Source organism: Miscanthus floridulus, chromosome 17 (assembly GCF_019320115.1).
Source record: "Miscanthus floridulus cultivar M001 chromosome 17, ASM1932011v1, whole genome shotgun sequence".
NCBI lineage: Eukaryota > Viridiplantae > Streptophyta > Magnoliopsida > Poales > Poaceae > Miscanthus > Miscanthus floridulus.
The window spans coordinates 102986171-102996159 of NC_089596.1; the positions used below are offsets into that span (position 1 = coordinate 102986171).

The 9989-nt window shown below is 45.9% G+C and overlaps 1 protein-coding gene across 1 annotated transcript; it reads left to right on the forward strand.

The window, feature by feature from the left end:
* Nucleotides 1–6029: 6029 nt before the first annotated feature.
* On the forward strand, nucleotides 6030–8894 carry LOC136517585 (protein WHAT'S THIS FACTOR 1, chloroplastic-like). Its single transcript, XM_066511192.1, has one exon. The coding sequence runs from the start codon at nucleotides 6091–6093 to the stop codon at nucleotides 7606–7608; it is 1518 nt and encodes a 505-aa protein (XP_066367289.1). The 5' UTR covers nucleotides 6030–6090; the 3' UTR covers nucleotides 7609–8894.
* Nucleotides 8895–9989: the final 1095 nt, after the last annotated feature.

Consider the following 9989-nt stretch of genomic DNA (forward strand, 5'->3'; position numbering starts at 1 on the left):
AGGAGCAGCTCGAGGTTGCAGCAGCAGGAAGTGCCAGAAGCCGACGAGGAGGACGTTGAGGAACTTCCGGAGTGCCCCGATCACCGTCCGAGCTCCTTCGAGAGAGGCAAGCCCCGGAGCATTTTTTCTCCCGGTTTGCAATGATTTAATTAAATACTTTACTTTAAAGTAATGCATTACGTTCAAGAGTTGTTTGCAACCGTTGCTGCATTATACCTTGCTTACCTTTGTTATACTATATCCTTGTTACCCTGGTATCCGTAGTCGAGTCAATGCTTAGCTGGCTTAGACCGGTAGAAGTCAGGTGATTTCCTGTCACCTGTGAGCTATAGGTGGTTACCTGGATCTGCTTGGATGACTATGAAGCCATGGTATAACTAAGTGTTAAATGAAGTTAAGACCGGACGGAGACTTGCAGAGTTTTGGACTGTAGTGCTTTCCGTCTGTGTCGATTAAGGACCGACCGTTGTTGGGCCTCGAGTCATGTTGAACGCATGCCTTACATTTAGCTGGCCGGATAAAGTACCTTCCGACCGCGAAGCTGGGAGATTTTTCGGGCCGAGTAGATTGCCCGCAACGCACTGTACCGGAGCAGGTGTGGTAGGACACGGGGGCGGGATGATAAGACCAAAGTGCAGTCGGTCGACCCCCGGGTACATGTGGTTCCTGGCAAACTTGAGATTCCTGGAAAGTTGACTCGGTGATCAATATCTCACTTTAGCGGGTAAGTGAGGTTTGTGTAAGGAACAAATCACCAGCTGGTTAGGAATCGATTCGAATCGCCATCGCTCCTGGATAGTGAGCACTTGACTTGAGTTACTTCATCGTAGTAAATGTTATGGAACACTTGGACAGTTATAATGAATATGACAGTATGGAAGTTGTTTAATGATCATTAGTTATCATTATCTGCTTAATTACATGTTTACTCTAGTATAGGTGCAAATCTAGTTGACAGGTTAATAATAATTAACTTGGCAATAATGCTTTTAGAAAGGTTCTTGAAATGCTAAAAATGCTTTTTTTTTGCAAATGAGTCAGCTACCCTACTATAAAGCCCTTCATAATCCTTGGTGTCATTTATTTTCGGTTATATCGGGTAAGTCTGGCTGAGTACCTTCTCGTACTCAGGGTTTTATTCCCACTTGTTGCAGATGGGCAGATGTATTACGGCTACTGTATCAACTACCTTTATCCTGCGATGGGTGATGCTTAGGACCATGGGCATGGTCATTCCTTACGTCTCATCTGATGCTTTTGTTGGAGATGATCATTCGCTGGCACTATATTTAAACTCCGCGTGAGTGTGTGTGTGGTTTGAACAAATGACTTCCGCTACTTTTATTCGAACTGGTTTGTAATAACTATGTTTAAACTCTGATGTATCTGAGATTGCGAACTTTTATGTAATATGTGATGGTGACCGCTAAACTTATTACGATCATGGCTGGGACACGAGTTGGTTTGAAATCCTTCGTGATTTCACGGACTACCGGGTTATACGGGCTTAAGTTTGCTCAATTGTCTGCTTTGGTGGATGATTTTCTTACTTAATTTCGTATAATTGGTCGGTTCTGTCACAACATATGTACTATGCCAACTTTACCCCGCCATGCGGGTATTTTCTCAAACTTTTCCCGCCATGCAGGTACTATCACAAACTTTTTCCCGCCATGCGAGATATTCCTTTGAACGGACATAATTGCCAGGATTGGCTCGTGTTCAATCATCAAATTCAGAAATAAATCCGAATATTCTTTTAACACACATGTTTAATGTATATGACTTTTACAACTCTCATAAGTGAAACTAAAAATAAATTCTTCTCCATAGAGAGTACATAAAAGACATTTCTCAATGAAGACTCTCATTGATCTACTTTTTTTTTCTTGGATCAATATCCTAGAATTCTTTTCTTTTGAAGCCATTCTTTAAAGAGAACACAGTCCCTTAACCAATGGCATTCTTTCATACATAACTTGCCCTTAGGCATTTCATCATCTGAGTCACAAGTACCCAGCTCATTTCTCTTTCTGCCTTCAAGAATGAAAGCATGTAGGTCTTTTGTCTGAAAAATATTCAACAATAATGCTCATTAAACTTTGAAAACTTTATGTTCTATTCTATATCACCGTTGGGCAGAAATAGAATAAAACATCATTCTTCTACATTAATTCCACATCACCGTTGGGCAGAAATGGAATTAACATATAGAAATTCAATAATCTTGTAAACATAGAACTGCTCCTCAAAATTAAATTCTCCCGTTGGTTCGAATTTAATTACAAGACAATCAATTTCATTGCAGCGGAAACATGAAAATACATTTATCTAGTTTAAGAGCATTCCTTGAACTTTATCTATTCTCTGAAAATTGGTCACTTTGATGCAAAATTCATCAGAGGTTTAAACTTTAAACATAAAACTCATAGAATTATAATATTGTTATCATCAACGTTGGTCAGAAAATAACAATACCATAATTTAACTTTAAACTTAAACTCATAAATAAACTTATAATATTGTTATCATCAACGTTGGTCAGAAAATAACAATATTATAATTTATCTTAACTATCAACCAACTATTCCTCCAATTAAAATTTTCCAGCTGATTCTAATTTTAACTGGAGGATAAACTTTTTATCATTTACTGAATAACTATAACTGCTCTTCAAATTAGAAGACAACATCTTTAACTTTGCAGCAAAAATTGACAAAATTTCTTTTCTAATTTTCAGAAGCATTTTACTGTACTTTTCTACTCTCTGAAAATTCTAACACATTGGTGCAATAATTATCAGAGATTTTAAATCACTCTTTGAATGAAATCATCGAAATTTGCTTCTGAAAATAATAAAATAATTCTCAATCACCACTGTGCATTCGGCCCAACCGGAGATACGGCCTGACTTACTTTTCTTGAATTTTATCCACAGGAAAAATTCTCTTTTCTATTTTTTTTCTTGAGCCATTAATCATATTCCAGGAAATAACATTTTACTAGAAAAGGAAAGAGAAATAGACTCATTTGTTCACTGTCTTCCCGGCCCAGCAGCAAAAACCGGTCCGGCCTTGTTTCCTCGCGCGCGCGCTGCCACCCAGGCTGCAACGTGGGCCTGGGCCGGCAAAGCGCCGTGGCTGCGCGCCCCGCCTAGGCCTCATTTGGCCCAGTGACTCATCGCCGTCGGATCAAATCCAACGGCCATCCGGCCGAGTCGGGCGAACCAAAACGTCCCTGCCGCCGCACCCCTAAAACCCTAAACACCATTTCCTCTGTTCCCCTTCTCTCTCGCACGCCTCACGCGACAGCCGCGGTAGCCGTGGTTGCCGTCGGTGCCGGTCGGGGCTGCTGTCCTCGCTGGTGAGGAAGACGCCGCCCGGAGTGATCCCAGCAGCGGCTCCCCCGTCTATTTTCTTTCCCTCCTCCTTTCTCTCTCGTGCCGCACTCAGAGGAGCAGCAGTGGCCTAATGGCCGATCGGAGGAGGAGTCGGTGGCAGTGCCGCCGCCAGTCCCCTCACCGGTGCGCGCGCCCACCGCGAGGTGGACGTGCCGCCGTCGAGTGGTCTGGTGGTGGTGCCCTTTACCGCCGAGCCCGAGGTGTGGCCGCGACGGTCGGCGCTGTTCCACTTCCCCGCGCGGTGGCGGTTGCGACAGCGTCGGAGGAAGCTCAGGTAAGTCCCATCCTCCTCTTTGTCCCCATTCTTTCTTCTGGGATTTATCCGATTTGGGGATGGGGTAAAAATTAGGGTTAGGGTTTTGGGATGGGCAATGTTCTTCTTCCCCGACGGGTTAGGGTTAGGGTTCGAGTACTTTTCGAAATCAAGACCCCTTCTTTTCCCTTTTCTTTACCCGATTAGGGTTTAGGGTTCGATGGACCCTTTGTATTCCTTTTCTTTCAATCCGAATCGGATCTAGCTCATCTCTTCCCGCGCGTCAGCAAACCGGCGGCGGGTGCTCCATCCCGCGTGAGGCGGTATTGACGGCGGTGGGGAAAACTTCCCCGGACCGTCCAATTTCTTTAGGGTTTCATTTTCTCCGAACCGAAGTTCGTTTCTTTTTCTTTCTTTTTTTCTTTGCCCCGATCCAGATCCACATACTAGAGAACCTGCTCCGATACCATTGTAATATACTTTGGATCGTCTAGGTGTGGATCCAGTGGGTTAGTTCTTTCCTGTTGAATCATGAGTTTGCTTCGGGGTAGGAGACAGAGAGAGAGAGATGTAGAAGCATCTGACCGTCGGAGGAGCTCCCTGCCTTCACTGGTTCGTCGATGAAGATCTACGCTAGGCAGCGACGTTTGGTGTAGGTGTGAAGACCGGTGGTGGTGGTGGAGGCAGTGGTGCTTCCCGCCGCTGGCAGTGCTACCCTCTGGATCGGATTAGGGTTAGGACAGTGGGATGTGGTGGTGGCGAACCTCGTACCCAGAGCCGTTTGCCCCACCTCCTCTTTATAGGCACTGTGCGACGGGGGCCCACTAGCCACTAAATGGCTGGATGTCCCCGATCAGGACGCGGTCAAGGGGTCCGTCTCAACCGTTGGGTCAAGACGGATGAGATCAATTCTAACAGTTATTTGAAAGTCGCTAACTATTTGATCTCTCTCCTTAATAGTTAATAAAATTCTTCCTCGAATAGCTATTTGGAAACCATTCAGACGGTAGCGGTTGTCTCGTTTCGCGTCGGCGAGCGAATGCAGTGTGGTAAGTAAATTAAAAGCTGCAGCATTGCAGTTTCCAAGTTCCCATTGCCCTCCTGTTTCATAAATAAATAAATAAAATCCATTGCCCATTTTCGGCCACTCGGGAGCCCGGAGCCTGGAAACGGAAAGGATCCACCGGCGAGATGCTGTACTTGTACGTCCTAGTCGTAACGTCAAACACATACGACGACTCCAAATGGTCTGTTGCGTATGTTTGGGAGGAGATCGAGAGGAGAGCCAGCTACTCCTAGTTATGTAATAAAAATTTAGGATTTGTTAAATGACACCTGAAATCTCTCTTCTTCTCAGACATCACAGGACTGCCACGAGATTACTAGTGCATGTCTTCATCTTTCTTGAATCCTCCTCCTCCTTGGGTTAGTTGAGGCATGCAGAGCAGCCGCCTGAGATTCAGGCGCCTGTAGCTTAGGAACTGTGTAAAAATTTGAGCTGCCATAAGCCCCGCTGGTCCAAACAAGTCATAGATGATCTATATACTGCGAAACATTTATTATTATTATTCTAGTTGCTAGTAACATCAGAAGATATAAAAGTTTTCCCAATTGGATCGTTTTGTTTCGAAGTAAAAGAAAATGTTCCAAAATAAATTGTTTCCTTCTTAGAAAAATAGTTCCGAAAGAACTCTCCTGGCAAGTGGAAAGATGACTTGTACTAGTCGCCTAGCATTAGCATGTGACCTGTTCCAATTAATTTGTTGTGAGAGAAAAACATTGTTCCAACTAGAAAAACAAGCTAAAAAGTACGGATAATGATGATAAGAACATGGCCATACCACCTTCTCGTTCTCGGTTCGGTCGCCGTCGCCGGCCGGTCTTATCGGTTTGCATCCTGAATTTGTGGCCTTTATTTCGCCCGGGATGCTTCCCGCTTACCCACTATTGGCAGACGGAAATTTTTGAAGTGCGAGATCCGGCAAGTTCATGCACGGTCGCTACGTATTTGTAGATATCATGTGCATCATCCCATTTAAATTTTCAAGAACTAGCTACTGTGGTGTTCGGTGACCTGAGAGTTTAAGAGTCATTTTCTATCACAAATCACCGTACTGCAGTGTTCAAGCATGTGATCAATCACGTGCCTTCCCAGTCAATAGAAATCCTGAAGGCCGTAGACATTTTCGCTCCAGCAAACACAAGAGGGAAAGCATAAACCGGGCCGGGCCCATGACAGTGACCTAAAGGGAGGCCCAAATACTTGGTTGGGCCTAGCAAAGGCCGAGCCCAACCACAGCCTCCACGAAATATCGCCGTCCAGAGCTGAACCCACCAAAAAATATCCAGATCCAAACCCATCGAGGGGAACAGAGGTTTATCCCTACCAGCCAACGACTCCCCCGATGCGGCGACGGTGAGCAACCCCTCGGCGGAAATGGACGCCAAGCTGCTTCTCCCCTTCCCCTCCTTGCCCGCCGCGCTCCACCCGGCGGTTCCCAAGTCCCTCTTCCTCGGCGCCTCGCTCCCGCTGCGCCCGCCGCCGCCGCCGCCGTTCCCGCTGCGCCTCCGCCCGCGGCGCTCGGCGGCGGCGGTGGCGCAGGCCGCCGTGAAGCGCCGCAAGGAGGTGCCGTTCGACAACGTGATCCAGCGGGACAAGAAGCTGAAGCTGGTGCTCAAGCTCCGCAACATCCTGGTGGCGCAGCCCGACCGCGTGATGAGCCTCCGCGACCTGGGCCGCTTCCGCCGGGACCTCGGCCTCACCCGCAAGCGCCGCCTCATCGCGCTCCTCAAGCGCTTCCCGGGAGTCTTCGACATCGTCGAGGAGGGCGTCTACTCGCTCAGGTTCCGCCTCACGCCGCGTGCCGAGCGCCTCTACCTCGACGACCTCCGCCTCAAGAACGAGTCCGAGGGCCTCGCCGTCGCCAAGCTCCGCAAGCTCCTCATGATGTCGCAGGAGAAGCGCATCCTGATCGAGAAGATCGCGCACCTCAAGCACGACCTCGGCCTCCCGCCCGAGTTCCGCGACACCATCTGCCTCAGGTACCCGCAGTATTTCCGTATCGTCCGGATGGACCGAGGCCCGGCGCTGGAGCTCACGCATTGGGACCCCGAGCTCGCGGTATCCGCCGCGGAGCTCGCCGAGGAGGAGAATCGGGTGAGGGAAGCCGAGGAGAGGAATCTGATCATCGACCGCCCACTCAAGTTCAACCGTGTGAGGCTCCCCAAGGGGCTCAAATTGACACGGGGAGAGGCCAGGAGGATTGCACAGTTCAAGGAGATGCCGTACATTTCACCATATGCTGACTTCTCGCACCTGCGGTCCGGGTCGGCTGAGAAGGAGAAGCACGCTCGTGGAGTGGTTCATGAAATTCTTAGCTTAACAGTGGAGAAGCGCACATTGGTGGACCACCTGACACACTTCAGGGAGGAGTTCAGGTTCTCGCAATCCCTGCGGGGCATGATCATTCGTCACCCGGACATGTTTTATGTATCGTTCAAAGGGGATAGGGACTCGGTTTTCCTCCGTGAGGCATACAAGGACTCGCAGCTGGTTGAGAAGAACAAGCTGGTGCTGCTTAAGGAGAAAATGAGGGCTCTTGTGGCTGTACCACGCTTCCCAAGAAGAGGCACAGCTAGGATTGGCGAGGAGGGTGAGGGAATCAATGGATCGCTGCAACTGTCGGACGAAGGAAGTGACGAGGAATGTGATGAAGATGAGGGACTCTCTGATATGGAAGATTTGATAAGTGAACTTTCTGGTGGCAAATCGGATGCTGACTACCAGTGGGGTGATGGCTGGTTTGGTGAGAATGATGACGCGCCGCCAGACTTTGGAGATGATTACTCAAGTCCACAAGAAGTCAAGGTTGCTATGAAAAATGCTGATGGTTCTGCCAATGGCAGAGCACCTGTTCCTGTATTTCCTGATGGCAGACCAAGGGAACGGTGGTAAATGAAGATGTTTTAAACTTTTGGTTGATAGAATTATTAATCTCTAATCTTAGTTCTTTTATCATATCTAGTTGCAAAGCCTTTTGTCTTTTGAGGTGCCCTGCTGATTTTTTGTTACCAAAGCACATCAGTAGCACATCACCTTTCGAGGAACCTACATGGAAATGCTAAAAGTCACTCTACAAGCACAATCTCCTAGTGAATGTTAAAAGGCATACACATTCATAAACCTATATTTCACATAAATGTGTATAATCATCATGGTTGGTGTTTCTTAGTTTTGGATTGTATGAAGAGTCATCTTGATATATGAAATATGTGCTGAACTAAATGTCAGGATAGTGTATCAGTAGACTATGCATGAATATCTGGCATCTTTGTTGGACATCTTGACCTTTTCATGAAAAAAAAAGATTTCTGTTGTTATGAAGTCATGTTTTTAAGGAAAAAAAAGGAATAGTTCTGGCCTCTACATCCAATTCTTACAAAGTTTTCAACTCAATTGCTGATTATCAAAATAAGGGAAAGAGCAAACACAAACGGAAGAAAAATCATATGTGCAAAATCTATTATTGTTTCTATCCATTCTTGGCAAAGATGTCCAGAACGACAACCTCCAATGCTTTGCTCGCCAAGCTGACCATATTAAGTCATGTAGAGTAGTAATTTGATTTTTCAGTGGACTGGATGGCAAATAACTTTGGCACAGCACAGCCATGCCTATAGTTTATTTTGTTTCTGAGACATGCATCTTTCTTAGCAAGTAACTGCCACTGTAACCAAGGGCATTGACATTTTTTTTCCTTTCACCCCTTGATCTGTTAGTTGTTTAAGTTGAGTCCACAACAAGAAGGTGGAGGCAAGAAATGAGATATCCAAACAATTGGAAAGTGGAATGAGAAAAATGAACTTATAGGGATTTAAGTGATATTGTTAACATTCAATGAAGCATTGATCTTCCAGTTTACTCTTGTCATGCAATATCTATGACAATTTTTTTACCAAAGCTGAATTCTGGCCTTTCTATTGATAAGTTGAGACATTTTCCACTTCCATCACATGTCTGTCTGGACAGGCAGCCAAAACTTTAGGGGCACACAGTATTTCGTTTAACACACAAATTCGTTAAGCTACAGCCATGGTTTGAATTTTGCCATTTTCAGAAATTTGTGGGTGGTGTGGTTGATCGTTACTTCTGATATAAATTGTGTTCTGACCTGCATATAATGACTAGGTATAAAAATGTATTTCTTGTTTGGTATGTTGGCCTCTCATGAAAAATTGGGCTCTGCTGTTTACTCTATTAAATACAAGTGCTCTCTTGAGTTGCATTGCCTGGTAATAGATATAGCTTGTGTTTAGCTCTTTGGAAAAACTATGAACCTAGTTTCAGTTGTTCCTAGGACACGGTTGTCATTTGGAAGCAATTGTAACCTGATTTTCAGTTGTAACCCAGTGATGGCATGGGCGTTAAGTTTGATGATAAAGAAGGTAGGAAACAAGAAATGCAAACCAGTCACCGGTCCAATGAATGTTTGCCACCGAAACAAATAGACGAGGAGATGTGCACTATAAAGCCTGATAAGGGCTGGTTCGTTTATTCTGGATTAGTTGCCCTAGACCTACCCGGATTTCCCTCACCGCCGGCGCTACCGCCGGCGTGCGGGAAGACTGTCGCGCTGGAAGAGAGCCGTCGGCGCTCTGCGGCGCCGTGTACAGAGCCAGTGATAGACAGAGTTGGGTACCGACTACCGATTACAACAGTTCGGCCATGCCCACGAGATCCTGAGAGGAATCGGCGGCGGCGACTCAACAAGCAGCAATCTTCCCGGCAGGCAAGAAGGAACCGCTCCCTGCACGGTTGCCGGTTGGTGACCAGGGAAGACAACATCTGAACATCATGGCTTGTTTCCACAGATGCTGAGCTCTACGATGTGCTTCTTTGTTGTTCATTTTTCACATCAGTTGTATTAACTTATTAAGATTTACCGTGGAAAACTGGAAGCCTTTATGTATCTGTAGACTGTAGCTGTTTTCTTGATATAAGCACCGTTCATTCAGTTTGCAAAAAATGGCGTGGGCTCCTCCTTTGTTTGTTCAGTACTGGTCCATGACGCCCGCCATCGCACGCGCCGGTAAATCACCTGGTTAACCAGGCAAAAAATATCCATATTGATTGAATTGGTTGATGAAAAAGGACAATAACCTGAGATACAAAGCAAAGAAGACTTCAGGCTGTTGCGTAAGGGTGAAAATGAATTCCTTGAATCTATAAGTAGTACTGTAATAAATTTGACTGGACATTGTATCCCTTTCATATATATTGGCAGTATGACTAAGACAGTATTTTGTTAAAGGAAAAAAAACTTGAGAGGTTTGGCT

Coding starts and splice junctions, on each gene's coding strand:
- LOC136517585 (XM_066511192.1), top strand. CDS start 6,091: ATGGACGCCAAGCTGCTTCTCCCCTTCCCCTCCTTGCCCGCCGCGCTC.